Source organism: Ceratotherium simum, chromosome 34, assembly GCF_057802395.1.
Source record: "Ceratotherium simum simum isolate JZ-2026a chromosome 34, ASM5780239v1, whole genome shotgun sequence".
Lineage (NCBI taxonomy): Eukaryota > Metazoa > Chordata > Mammalia > Perissodactyla > Rhinocerotidae > Ceratotherium > Ceratotherium simum.
Window position 1 is genome coordinate 9,955,406 of NC_141933.1, and position 15,473 is coordinate 9,970,878.

The following is a 15,473-nucleotide window of genomic DNA, read 5'->3' on the forward strand; positions in this document are numbered from 1 at the left end:
ATTACGTTAGATATGCAAAAGGAAAGGATTCTAGGAACTGATGCTGAGTAGGTTTGTTTAAGCTCAGACTAGTGTTCAGTCTGCACAAGATTGTGATCACTGAGGTAGTTGTCTGAGTGCCAGAAGCCCATATCTACACTCTGTGCCACCCTCACCAAAAATATTTATAAGTTGTTTCTACAAGGGCACCAGCATGGCTCTTATCCCTGCAATGGAGCAAAGGTGACGTCTGATTTGTTTGAGAGATTCAAACCATGAAGTTTTTTATTGCTTTATTTACATCTGAACATTTAGATATTCAACATTTTAAAGGAATAAGGCCTCCAGAGAAAAGTATAAGACTGCATATTTGTGAATTTTGACGGAAAGCGCTGTTCTAGTGGGTGGGAGGGATATTCCAAATGTTTAACAACCGATACTCTGGGGGAAATTCACCATTAATAATGGACATTGGCCTTGACACCGAAGTGGTCAAATACAGTATACCTGCTGGGCCCTACAATTCCCCTTTGGTAGATTGCTCATGAGGGATGATTGTTTTAATATTTATGAGCTGAATATCAGCCTGGCTAAAGGTTATGCTTGAGGTAGATTATTTTCAAGCAGGTCAATATTCTTAGTACTGCTTTCCCCTACTTGACATCTCTTGCTGCATGACTAATAGACACCTCGAATTTATTATCTCCAAAGCAGAAGTCTTGGCTTTCTCCTCCATATGGGTTTCTTTTCCCGTCTTCCCTCATCTTAATGGTATCAGCATTCAACCATTTGCTCAGGCTGAAGATATAGATATCATCTTTCATCCCCCATTTGCCATATCATAGCTTCCTTCTTAAATATTTGAAGCCATCAGGAAATCTTATTGCATCTTTCTACAGATAGCTTCCCAATCCAGCTCCTTGTTACCTTTTCCATAGACACCTTCCTAATTAAAATTCCCATAATTTTTCCTTAGAATTATTTGATAGTCTGTTAAATGATGTCCCTAGCACCACTTTTGCTCCCCAAGTTAGTTATCACTGAGGCACTAATAAAGAAGATTAAAAGATTCTATCATAATACTTCTCTTAAAGGCCTTTGATGCCTGCATTTCAGGTTTAGGGAATAAAGGACTTAAACTCTACAGCCTGCCCTCCACTCCCTCAGAGAAGAAATGTAAAGCCTGTGCGTAACACAAAAAGCAAGTACCAAAAGAGAATATTGGAGTGTTGGAGAGTGGATAGAAGCAGGTAGACTGTGGTGGGGAGAATATGCTCCCTCAAAGGAAACCAATGGGGAGCAATGTAAGGAAGATCTCATTTCCATGGCTATAACCTGGACTAAGGGGCAATCTACATAGTAAGTACAGTGGTTGGGTGCATGTGCAAATCTGCCCTCGTGGTCTGGAGAACCAGGTCACAGACCGTGGGAGACTGAGACCACTGCAGAGAGTGAGAGTTCCAGCAAGAGAAAGCGGCAAAGAGGGGATCTCTCAGCTGTGTCTACCATACATCCCTGATTGGCTGCTGAAACAGGTGTGTGCAGAATAAGCTCAAAGCAAGTTAGCTAAGGACATAGATCTGAACTGAGGCCAGTTGCATAAGAAACAGGGCATTTCAATCCCAGGCATGAAAATTACTCACTAAAATGAATGACTCAGTACTACTGATGAATAATAACAGAATCCAGAATCTCCACAACAATATTTGTAATAGTAAAGATACAATTCAAAATTTCCTGACACATGAAGAGCCAAGAAAATGGAACCCATTCTCAAAAGAATGAAAATGATTTGAATCTTCTCCTGAGGTGAGAAAAATTTTGGAATTAACCAATAAGTATTTTAAAGTGGTAGTATAAGTACCCTTAAAGATGTAAATTAAATATGACTTACTAACGTATGAAACTCACAGCTGAGAAATAGGCACTCTCAGCAGAGAAATTAACACAAACAATCCAAAATAATTGAAATTCTTGAACTGATATATAGCTTCTGATATAAAAATTCACTGTATAGACTTGACAGCCATGTGGACACAAGAGGGAGACTATGTGAACTTGAAGATAGAGCATTAGAAGTTATAGAAGGTGAAGAACAGAGAAAAACAATGCTTTAAAATAATCAACACAGAGCCTCAGAGTGCTGTTACACCAGGAGTCAGCAAATATTTCCAATAAAGACTAGATAATTATTATTTTATGCATTGTGAGCCACATACAGTGTCTATCAATGTTCATATTTGTTTTCCCTTTTATATTAATATTTGTGTTTATTTTTATTACAGTAAAATATATATAAAATAAATTTGCCATTTTAATCATGTTTAAGTGTATAAACTAGTGACATTAATTACATTCACAATGTTGTGCAACCTTCATTACCATCTACTGCCCAAAATTTTTCATTACTTCCAAAGAATTTCTGTGCTTAATGTGTAATAACTCTCCTTTTCTCCCTTCCCCCTACTCTGTGGTCACCTCTAACCTACTTTTTCTTCTATGAATTTGTGGAATCATACAATATTTGTCCTTTTGTGCCTGTCTTATTTCACTTGAGACCTGTTTGTGTCCTAAATGTGGTTTACCCCAGAAAATATTCCATTTGCATGTCAGAATTATGTGTATTCTGCTGTTGTTGGGTGTTTTATATATGTGTGTAAGATCTAGTAGATTTAATAGTGTCCAAGTTCTCTATTTCTCATTGCTCTTTGGTCTAGTGGTTCTGTCAATTATTGAAAGTGGGGTATTGAAGTACATAAGTGTATTAGAGAACTGTCTATTTCTACCTTCAACTCTGCCAGTATTTGCCTCCTATATTTTGAGCTCTATTGTTTAGTGCACATATATTTATCATTGTTATATATTCTTGTTGAATTGACTTTATGAAAATCAACATATAAATTCCTTCTTTGTCACATATCACAGTGTTTGAGCTAAAGTCTATTTTATCTCATATTAGGACTAACCAACCAAGTTTTCTTTTGGTGACAATTTGCATGGAATATCTTTTTCTGTCCTTTCACTTTCAACTTATTTGTGTCTTTAGATTCAAATGAATCTCTTGCAGACAGCATATAGTTGGATCCTATCTTTTTAAACTATTCTGGCAATCTTTGCCTTTTGACTGGAGGGTGTAATCCATTAACATTTAAGGTAATTATTGATAAGGAAGGACTTATTTTTGCCATTTTGCTATTTGTTTTCTGAATGTCCTACAGCTTTTTTTTATTTCTTACTCCCTCCATTACTGACTTATTTTTTGTTTACTTGATTTTTTTGTAGTGGAATGCTTTGTTTCCCTTTTCATTTCCTTTTGTGTATACTCTGTGGTATATTTTTTCTCTGTGGTTACCATATAATATCCTAAAGTTATAGTAATCTAGTTTGAATTAATACCAACTTAACTTCAATTGCATAAAATCTCTACTTCTATACAGCAATATGCTTGCCCTGTTTACATCACTGATATCACAAATTACACATCTAGACATTTAAATGTAGATTTAAAATGATTTTTAATACCTTTGTGTTTTAAATCCTTTGGAATATAAAAAGTAAATTTATACACAAAAATTTCCTTAATACTTGTTCTTATAATTGCCCATGTATTTACTTTTATCAGAGACCTTTTTTCTTCATATCTATATCTTCTTTGAGTTACTGTCTAGTGCCTTTTTATTTCAAATGGAAGGACCCCTTCAAGCACTTTTTAGGGTAGATCTAGTGGTATTGAACTGCATCAGCTTTTGCTTACCTGTAAGTTTCTTAATTTTTAGCTCATTTTTAAATGATGCTTTTGCCAGATGTAGAACTCTTGTTTGACAGTTTTTTTCTTTCCGTACTTTAAATATATCATCCACTACTTCTGCCCTCCAAAGTTTCTAATGAGACATCAACAAATGACTTCATTGAGGAGCCCTTGTATGTGATAAATTGCTTCTCTCTTGCTGCTTTCAAGACTCTTTCTTTGTCTTTCATTTTCCATTTTGATTACAATGTTTCTCAGTGTGGGTCTCTTTGAGCTAATCCTACTTAGATTTTGTTGAAGCTCTTGGATTTGTAGACTGATATCTTTCACGAAATTTGGGAAGATTTCTGTATCATTTCTTCACATAATATCTCTGCCCCTTTCTCTCTCTCTCTCTTCTCTTTCTGAGACTCCTATAATTAGTATATTGGTCTGTTTGCTGATGTTCCATAAGTCCTTTAGGCTGTGTTTACTTTTCCTCATTCTTTTTTCTTTCTGTGCATCAGACTGGATAATTTTAACTGCCTTCTCTTCCTGTTCACTCTTTCTTTTGCCTGCTCAGATCTACTGTTGAATCCCCCTAGAGAAAATTTCAATTCAATTATACTTTTCACCTCCAAAAATTCTGTTTGGCTCCATTTTAAAATTGTATCACTTTGTGGATATTCTCATTTTGTTCATGCAATATTTTCCTGAGTTATTTTAGTTATTTTCCCATGTTTTACTTCAGCTTTTTGAACATATTTAGGACGGAGTTTTTAAAGTCTTTCCCTGGATGTCTGACTTCTGGGCTTACTCATGAACAGTCTCTCTCAGTTTTCTTCTCCTTTTAAAGATCCATATTTCCCTGTTTCTTTGAATGCCTTCTGATATTTTGTGTGTGTGTGTGTAACATTGGGCATTTGACTATTATAATGTGATAACTCTGGAAATCAGATATCCCCTCTTCCCCAGAGAATGCTCATTCTTATTTTCAATGTTGAAGGGTTTACTAGACTATTTTTTTGAGACATTTCCAAACTATTCTGAAAAACTATTAGCTCATGTTCAGCTAAGTTTTGACAGAGATTTTCTTGAATGTTGAGGTTTTCTAGTGTTTGCAGATTGGATCTGTTTTAGGACATTCCTTAAAGACTTAGCTAGGCTTGCACTGTGGGTAGGAATCAACCTGAGGTAAAAGCTTTAGATATTCTCATGTCTTTTCTGATTACCTGCTTTGCCTGGCATTGCACATGGCTTTCCCAATTCACCCTTATATATGGCTGCTTTTGAATGTCTTAATTTCCCAAAGAGTCTCAGCCAAGCTTCTCCTTCGTGTCTTAGATGGTCTATTGTATGTCTTCAGTAGTGTTTATTGTATGTCAAAATCTTTTCAAATAAAATACACAGAAGAGTGACATTAGCATATTGGCAGAGTGAGCTGTTCCCTTAGTCTCTTCCCCCTAAGTTACAACCAAACCGACATTTGTTAACCAACAGAGGATTCCCTACAAAGCTAAAAAGGACGTCTGAGAGATCCACACAGCCATACATCTGAAAGTATGGATTATTGGATCCCTGGAAAGCAGTGGAAGGAGGTGAGTGGATCCCCTCCCCCTCTGCAGTGGCATTGATCTAGGTTATGGGTCTTCATGTAGCAGCTGTTGTGTGACTGTAAGAGAGGGTATGCACATGAACACTTTCATTTTCAGAGTTGAGGCTGGCCTGCAGGAACACTCCACACCAAGTAGCATGGCTCAGCCACCATGTGGGCGCCCCCACCAAGGAGGCACCCCCACCAAGCACTGCAGCCCATGCAAACAACCCAAGACTGCAGAGTGTGCCAATATGCATGAAAGAAAGAGCCCCTCCAACCTAGCACACCAGTTCAGCTGATTCTGGGCCAAGGTAGTGTTTCCACACAAGAACAGCTCCACATCCCTATTGACATAAATTCCAGAAGATATGGCAGGTGCAGAAAATGCAGCACTTGCCACGTCCCAGAAGTAGCGAGCAGGATCTGTGACCTGATACTCTCACTGTGCACTGGCAAAGGATCACTTCATCAAACACCATGAAGAACTACATTAACACTTCAGAGCAGAAGGAAAACACCAAGTCTCTAGAAACCAATCCTGAAGTCACAGAAATTTACAGTCTAAATGACAGAGAATTCAAAATAGTTGTCAAAAAGAAACTCAAGTTACAAGAAAACACAGAAAGACAGTTCAATGAACTCAGGAATAAAATTAATGAGCATAAGGAGTTCTTCTCCAAAAATATTGAAACTCGAAAAAAAAAAGAAATTTAGAAAATGAGGAACATAATAAATGAGATGGAAAAAAATCTAGAAACCTTATAAAACAAAGCTACTGTTATGGAGGACAGAATTAGTAATTTAGAGGACAGAAATAGAAATACTTTGGGTGGAGAAGGAGAGAGAACTAAGACTTTTAAAAAACGAAGAAACACTTGGAGAAATATCTGAATCAACTAGGCAATGCAACATAAAGATGATAGGTATTGCAGAGGGAAAAGTGAGGTAGAAAGGAGCAAAGAGCTTGCCCAAAGAAATAATATCTGAGAACTTCCCAAATGCGGGGAAGAAACTGAACTTACAAGTATACAAAGCCAATAGAATTCCTAATTACATCTATGCAAAAAAACCTTCTCCAAGGCTTATAATAGTAAAACTGGCAAAAGTCAATGACAAAAAAACTATTAAGGACAGCAAGGCAGAAGAGAATAATCTACAAAGGAACCCCTATTAGGCTTTCAGCAGATTTCTCAGCAGAAAACTTACAGGCTAGTAGAGTTTGGAATCATATATTTAAAAAACTGAAAGACAAAAATTTTCAACCAAGAATACTCTATCCAGCAAAACTATCCTTCATATATGATGGGGAAATAAAAGCTTTCCCACATAAACAAATCTGAGGGAGTTTATCACTGCTAGACCTCCCTTAGAAGAAATGATCAATGATGCCCTCATACCTGAAACAAAAAGGGAAAGGTTTAGAAAGTCTTGAGCAGGGGATAAATAGATAGACAAAATCAGAAAATTGTAGATCTCTATCAGAACAGGTTAGCAAACACTTAAATAAAACATAAAAGATAAAGAGAAGGAAAGCATCAAAAATAACTATAAAAAATTCATTTTAATCACCAACTTACAAAACAAAAATGGAATAATTTGAGATAACAATAACTTAGAAGGGGAAGAGGAACAGTATGGAACCTACTTAGGTTAATGGAGATAAGAGGCTATCAGAAAATGGACTATCTCATCTATGAGATCTTTTATACAAATCTCATGGTAACCACTAAACAAAAAAATCAGAGCAGAGTCACAAATCATAAATAAACAGAAAACCACCAAAATGAAATGGCAGTAAGAAATACAAGGGAAGAGAAACAAGAGAAATATAGAACAACCAGAAAACAAGAGATAAAATGGCAGTATTAAACCCTCATATATCAGTAATCACCCTAAATGTAAACGGATCGAATTCTCCAATCAACAGACACTGAGTAGCTGGATGGATTAAAAATCAAGACCAAACTATACTCTGCCTCCAGGAAACAGAGCTCTAAAGACAAATACAGGCTCAGAGTGAAGAGATGGAAGATGATACTCCAAGCAAATGGAAAGCAAAAGAAAGCAGATGTTGCCATACTTATATCAGACAAAGCAGACCTCAAGATAAAAAAAAGCAAGGAGAAAAAAAGAGAGGCAGCATATAATGATAAAAGGGACAATCCACCAAGAGGACATAACACTTATGAATATATAAGCACTTAACACAGGTGCACCAAAGTATATAAAGCAACTATTAACAGACCTAAAGGGAGAAATTGACAGCAACACAATAATAGTAGGGGACCTGAACACCACACTTACATCGAAGGATAGAATATACAGACAGAAAGTCAACAAGGAAATAGTGGATTAAAATGAAACACTTGAGCAGATAGACTTAATAGATAGACAGAGAGCATTCCATCCAAACACAGCAAAATATACATTCTCCTCAAGTGCACATGGAACATTCTCAAAGATAGACCATATATTGGGAAACAAGGCAAGCCTCAATAAATTTAAGAAGATTGAAATCATATCAAGCGTCTTTCCTGATCACAGTGGTATGAAAATAGAAATCAACTACACGAAAAAGCTGGGAAACTCACAAATATATGGAGACTAAACAAATGCTACTGAACAACCATTGGATCAATGAAGAAATCAAAGGAGAAATCAAAAAATACCTGGAGACAAATTAAAATGAAAATACATCATACCAACTCATATGGGTTGCAGCAAAAGCAGTTCTAAGAGGGAAATTCATAGCAATACAAGCCCAACAAACAAGAAAAATCTCAAATAAGTAATCTTAAACTACACATAACAGAACTAGACCAAAAGGAGATCAAACAAAGCCCAAAGTCAGCAGAAGGAAGGAAATAAGAAAAATTAAAGCAGAAATAAATGAAATAGAGAGACAAAAAAAACAGTAGAAAAGATCAATGAAACCAGGCGATGGTTCTTTGAGAAGATTAACAAAATTGACAATCCCTTAGCCAAACTCACTAGGAAATAGAGAAGCTCAAATAAATGAAATTAGAAATGAAAGAGGAGAAATTACAATGGAAACTACAGAAATACAAAGGAATAAGAGAATGCTATGAAAAACTATATGCCAACAAATTGTAGAAGAAATGGACAAATTATTAGACTGATACAACTTCCGAAAACTGAATTAATAAGAAATAAAGAATTGGAATAAACAAATAACAAGGAAAGAAATTGAAACAATAACCAAAAAACAAAAGTCCAGGACCAGATGGCTCCTCTGGAGAATTCTACCAAACATTCAAAGAATATTTAATATCTATCCTTCTCAAACTATTCCAAAAAACTGAAGAAGAAATGGAAGACTTCCTGATACTCTATGAGGCCAACATCACTCTGATACTAAAACCAGACAAGGACAACCAAAGAAGGAAAATTACAGGTCAATATTGCTAATGAACATGGATGCAAAAATCCTCTAAAAAATATTGGCAAACCAAGTACAGCAATACATTAAAAGGATCATACACCATGATCAAATGGGATTTATAATAGGAACATAGGGATGGTTCAACATCCACAAATCAATCAATGTGATACACTACATTAATAAGATGAAGAATAAAAATCACATTATCATCTCAATAGATGAGAAAGCATTTAACAAGATCCAACATCCATTTATGATGAAAAACTCTAAATAAAAAGGGTATAGAAAGAAAGTACCTCAACATAATAAAGGCCATATATGACAAACCCACAGCCAATATCATGCTCAATGGTGAAAAACTGAAAGCCATCCTTCTGAGAACAGGACAAAGACAAGGGTGCCCACTCTCACCACTCCTATTCAACATAGTGCTGGAGGATCTGGCCAGAGTAATTAGGCAAGAAAAAGAAATAAAAGTTATCTAAATTGGAAAGGAGGAGGTGAAACTCTTGTTGTCTGCTGGAGACAAGATCCTACACATGGAAAATCCTAAAGAATCCCCCAGAAAACTATTAGAAATAATCAACAACTACAGCAAAGTTGCAGGGTAGAACGTCAACTTACAAAACTCACTTGCATTTCAAAACACTAATAACAAACTAGCAAAAAGAGAACTCAAGGAAACAATCCCATTTAAAAGAGAAAATTATAATGACAAAATATTGCAAATCATATATCTGACAAAGGGTTCATTTCCAAAATTGCAACAAAGAGAATAAAATATCTAGGAATAAATTTACCAAGGAGGTGAAAGACCTGTACCTTGAAAAGTATAAAATATTATTGAAAGAAATCAAAGATGACATAAAGAAATGGAAAAATATTCCGTGCTCATTGACTGGAAGAATAAGCATAGTAAAATTTGCATATTACCTAAAGCAATCTACACATTCAATGCAATCCTGATCAGAATTCCTGTGACATTCTTCAGAGAAATAGAACAAAGAATCCTAAAATTGATGTGGAACAACAAAAGACCCCAAATAGCTAAAACAATCCTGAGAAAAATGAACAAAGCTGGAGGCATTACAATCCCTGACTTCAAAATATACTACAGAGCTATAGTAATAAAAACAGAAGGGTACTGGTACAAAAACAGACACACAGATCAATGGAACAGAGTTGAAAGCCCAGAAATAAAACCGCACATCTATGGACAGCTAATCTTTGACAAAGGAGCCAAGAACATACAATGGAGAAAGGAAAATCTCTTCAATGTGTTGGAAAAACTGGACACCCACAAGCAAAAGAATGAAAGTAGATCATTATCTTACCCCATACACAAAAATTAACTCAAAATGCATTAAAGAGTTGAAGTAAGACCTGAAACCATAAAACACCTAGAAGAAAACATTGGCAGTTCACTCTTTGACATCGGTCTTAGCAGCGTCTTTTCCAATACCATGTCTACTCAGGCATAAGAAACAAAAGAAAAAATATACAAATGGGACTACATCACATTAAAAAGCTTCTGTAAGGAAAAGGAAGCCATGAAGAAAATGAAAAGACAACTCACCAACTGGGATAAAATATTTTCAAATCATATATTGGGCAAGGGATTAATTTCCAAAATATATGAAGAACATATATAACTCAACAACAAAAAAACAAACAACCCAATCAAAAAATGAGCAGAGGACACGAACAGACGTTTTTCCAAAGAAGATATACAGATAGCCATGAGGCACATGAAAAGATGTTCAACATCACTAATTAGGGAAATGCAAATCAAAACTACAATGATATATCACATTACACCTGTCAGAATGGCCATAATTACCAAGACAAAAAGTAAGAAATGTTGGAGAGGATGTGGAGAAAGGGGAACCCTCATACTCTGCTAGTGAGAATGCAAACTAGTGCCGCAACTATGGAAAACAGTATGGAGATTTCTCAAAAAATTAAAAATACAACTATCATACAATCCAACTATCCCACTATTGGGTATTTATCCAAAAGAACTTGAAATCAACAATTCAAAGAGATTTATGCACCCCTATGTTCATTGCAGCATTATTCACAACAGCCAAGATGTGGAAGCAACTCAAGTGTCCTTCAACTGATGAATGGATAAAGAAGATGTAGTATATATATACAATGGAATACTACTCAGCCATAAAAAAGACAAAATCATCTCATTTGCAACAACACAGATTGACTTGAGGGCATTAGGTTAAGCAAAATAAGCCAAACAAGGAGAGACAAACCATGCACGATTTCACTCATATGTGGAAGATAAACAAACACATGGATAAAGAGAACAGATTGGTGGTTTCCAGAGGGGAAGGAGGTTGGAGGGTGGGTGAAAGAGGTAAAGGGGCACATACATATGATGACAGATAAAAATTAGACTATTGGTGGTGAACATGATGCAGTCTATACAGAAACTGATAAAAAATAATGTACACCTGAAATTACACGATGTTATATTCCATTATGACCTCAATAAAATAATTTTACAAAATACTCGGAAAACCAGAAAAAGGGGAAAACATCTTAAATCTCATTAAGGGTGTCTACTATAATCCTACAGCTCACATTATACTCAAGTTTGAAAGAATCAATGCATTCTACCTATGGTCAGAGTAAGGCAAGATTATCTCTGACCAGTTTCATTAAGCATGATACTGAATATTCTAGGTATCTACAGAAAAAGCGTGAAAGGAAGAAGATAGGAAAATAGTAAGTAAGACTATCCTTACTGGCAGACAAAGAGATAGTGTAGTAGAAATCTTTAAGGAATTCACAATAAAGCTACTAGAACTAATAAATAAATTGGTAAGTTGGTAAGGTCAGTATGTAAAAGTCAATGCATTTCTACATAGCAGCAATAAATAATTAGAAATTAAAGTTACAAAAAACAACTTCATAGCCTGAAAAACCAAGTTAATTAGAAACACATTTAATAGAAAATGCATGACTGTTTCTATAAACTATAACCACTGAGAAAGGACATTAAAATAATCTAAATTATCAGAGAGCTCCATAATGTTCAAAGATAAGATGAATCAATGTTCAAAACAGCAATCTAACCTAAACTGCTCTGTAGATTCAAGGCAAACCCAATAAAATTCTAAATAGAACCAATTTTCTGACTTCCAATGACATAGTATAACTTGCCTGTTTTTGAATCTACCAAAGTGTAATTGTCTAGCATGTAATCATTTGTATTTTGCTTCTTCTGCCCCACTACATGGTTTTGATATTCATTCATGTTACTGCAGAGTAGTTTGTTCATTTTCTTTACTGTATATTAATTCATTGTGTGAATATCCTACATCTTATTCTATTATGGATAGACATCTAGATTGTTTCCAGTATTGGGATATTATAAATAGTTGAGACTGTTAGTTACAAAGTAACAGTGTGTTCATGCCCCTCTCATGTGCATAATCCTTTCATTTTTCCTCTTAGCTTCCTGATGAAGTTCAAATTCCTTAGATTATCTTACCCCCTCAATTTAAGCTAGTTCTCCACTGTAATTTGCTACTAGGCCCACCTCCCACCTCAACCACTCTGCAATCCATAAAAATCGATATATCCATAATTTCTCATGACACCATCAAAGACTGTCTTACTGGACTGCTGAAAATGAACACGCTGTCTCTGAACTCACTTATATGTTACATTTACTGTGATATATTTAGTGTTCACATTTCTCAGCTGAGACAACAGTTAATATTATGCTGGTGAATGGTAAGGGGCACCTCATGTTCTCTATCTCCCTCAGGAGAGACATGGTTGGGTGTTGGCAATGATTTCCGTGGAAGTCTCTTTCAGAAGAGGTACTGTAAGGCACAGACTATCCCAAATTACTCACATGACAAACTGTGACAGCAATTGTGATTAGATTAATTACTTTACGTGATTGCAAAACTTACCTTTAAAAACCTGTTTTTGCAAAAGCAAAAGTTGAGGTTACTGGCATAAATTTTCAACACACCACCAATAACACATTTCTCTATACCCCACAGGTTTTATAGAAAAATCTACACATCACACTAGAGCAACTAGGCCATGATGACCGTTCTCTGGGAAGCCACAACCATTCAGCTCACAGGGTCCAAGAGGGACTGAACATAGCACCTCTGGCCAAGGCCAACAAAGTAGTTTTCCATATCTGGGTCTCAAACAGGCTGAATCTCATACCATGAAATATTTTCTTCTCCATTCCCATAGGTAACACTTTGTCATGTTTCTAATGTACATGCTATAGTGTATTAGAAATAACATGTACAGGACAGTGTCCTGTCCTGATGTGGTTTCAGATTTGATGGAAATATCATACTGTGTCCTGTACACCAATCTCAATTTTATAAAAATAGCTCTCACCACGCTGATTAATTCTCCATTTGTATTTTTAGAACACTGGAGACCAAGGTAGCTCTAGAAGAGGGTAATTTGCAATATTTATTTCCTAATGTAAGAATGATTCATGAAAGGATGAAAATACTCAGGAGTAACGAGAGCTGTGATCCAGAGACACTCACCTGTCTGATAAATGGCCATATATGATGCTTCCCACCAGCGCTCCAGCCATGAATAAGAATCTAGACACTGAGTCCAGTGACTGAAATTCACATACCAGGTCCCACTGGAAGAGAAGCAAACTTGCAAAGGAGAGCTCTACGGCAGCTTATAAGCCCACAGTGGAAACGCTTTAACATTACTTGTGAATTTTAGAATATTGGGTCCCTATCTTCCTTTCCAGCTTCCCTTTCTATATTAGCTGACCTTCTCATTCAGATCTTGGTTTAAATATAACTTTTCTGGAAGCCTCTTCTAAAATTGTAGGTTTTATTAATGCCCTGTTTTACTCCATGCTAACTGGTTCTTAATCTTGGCCATAGAGTGCAATTATTTTAGTTTTAAAATTTTATTCATGCTTGAATTTCATCATAGACCTTGTTATTTGACTGCTCTGGGGTACAGTCTGAGCCTGGAGGTTTTCATCAAGCTCTCAAATACTTATAATTTGCAACCAAATGGTAAGCATTACCGACCTACCATGACGTTTTTAACACATTACATAAATTGCTTGCTTAAACTTGGTCTTTCCAAGAGTAAAAGCACTACAATAGCAGGGTTCATGTCTATTTTTTATTTCATTCGTATTATTATTCAGGAAAGTGGCCAGCATTTAATAGAGAAGTAATTAATATTTGCTGAAACAGTGAAGAATGAGTAGCTGTGTTGTGACTAAAGGCTTGAAGTATCTTCATTATTTTTTGTACCTCTAAACACCCACACTATGTACTCACAGAACATACATGGGGCCTCTTACCTCGGTCACAATGGTGGAGGAGAAGGAGCTTTGGTCATACACCCAGCCATTCACACAGGGTTCCATGTCCAGCTCACTCATATTAGAGAAGGTCCCATTCAGATGAAGGAGCTGCCACTGGGGGTGGAGGAAGCGATGACACTTCTCTGGCCTCTGATTTGAATCCAGTGGAATTGAGATTTTGAGGACAGCATCTTGGCTGAGGGTCCCAGTGCCATTAGCAGAGACAGTGTCATTTTCAAGGATGTGGACCCAGCAGCGGTGACCAGGGATGGCAGCAGTGAAGTTCTCCAATATCGTATGAGGGTATACTATGAGGTTGGAGATAGAAAGGAAAACTATCTGAAGAATCTGGAATCTCCCCAGGCCTCCAACTTGATCCAAGAGGTCCTGAAAGGCCATTGAGGCTGTGCAGGTGATCCCCAAGATGAGGTAAAATGACTTTATCTATAAAAGTTCAAGGGGAGAAAATGTTTTTTCCACACCGAGTGTGTGAGGGCCGCATTCTGTCCTCAACTGGCCCTGTCACCCCTCCAAAGCAGGGCTTTGGAAGCTGTTTCTCCAAATTGTTTTAGGGTCAGTTTAGTAGCTATTCTCATTAGTTACATGGAGAATTATTTTGCTGATGTACTTCCAGCAATTGACAGTTAAATCTGTTAATGGTGTACTTTGTAAAAGATCTTGTCCCCAGCAGCCCTTAAAAGTCAACATTGGACTTTGATCTACAGAATCTTAGTAAACAATCTAAAAATAAACCTGCTACATTGTATGTAGTTCTACCAGAAAATCTACTTGGTGAGACTCAAAAGTGAAATGCTTTTTGATTTTTCTTTGAAAATAGAGAAAGCATTTTGCTTGTTTAGCACTGAACTTTGATTAAAAGAGTTAATGAAAACAATCCTGAGTTAAATAAAAGCTAGTGAAATGTGGTGCAATCCTTCCGTTTTCATAAGTGACATTCTGTGTCGGTTCAAATCATATCACAAATTCACACTGAAAATAACTTACTTGAAATCGGGGCAGAGTAGGCAGTGATGGAGGCCCGAAGGGTAAACCAGTGGTAAAGCTCATATAAAGATTTATTTTTATTGGCTTATTGATTCATTCAGATAACATTTTTGAGGACCTTTTCTGTGCTAGTTCTAGGAATACAGTAATGTGTCAGACAAGGTTTTCATGGCTCTTAAACTCCAGTAAGTGAGGGAGATTTATACCATGACCTCGTAAAATTCCTATCTGGTACATGCACAATCTGCTAGGGAAGAATTGAAGAGAAAATATGGGATAAAATGTCATAGCACTATTTATTATCACTAAATCATCTACTAGAAATTTCTTTGTTTACAGCTTCATTGAGATATAATTTGTGTACCATCTGTTCAAAAGCAAAATTCAACTGAGTACATTTGAAGATGTTAATTGG

General features: G+C 36.1%; 1 protein-coding gene across 1 annotated transcript in view; it reads right to left on the reverse strand.

Annotated features, from left to right (window-relative positions):
- Window positions 1–14,491, reverse strand: part of LOC101400020 (organic anion transporter 7-like) — a 60,290-nt gene extending 45,799 nt beyond the window's left edge. The window contains exons 1-2 of the mRNA XM_014792959.2: window positions 14,051–14,491; window positions 13,257–13,360 (exon numbers count right to left, since the gene is read on the reverse strand). Coding sequence (XP_014648445.2) covers window positions 13,257–13,360; window positions 14,051–14,452 — 506 coding nt within the window. The 5' untranslated portion in view covers window positions 14,453–14,491. The remainder of the gene's footprint in view (window positions 1–13,256; window positions 13,361–14,050) is intronic.
- Window positions 14,492–15,473: the final 982 nt, after the last annotated feature.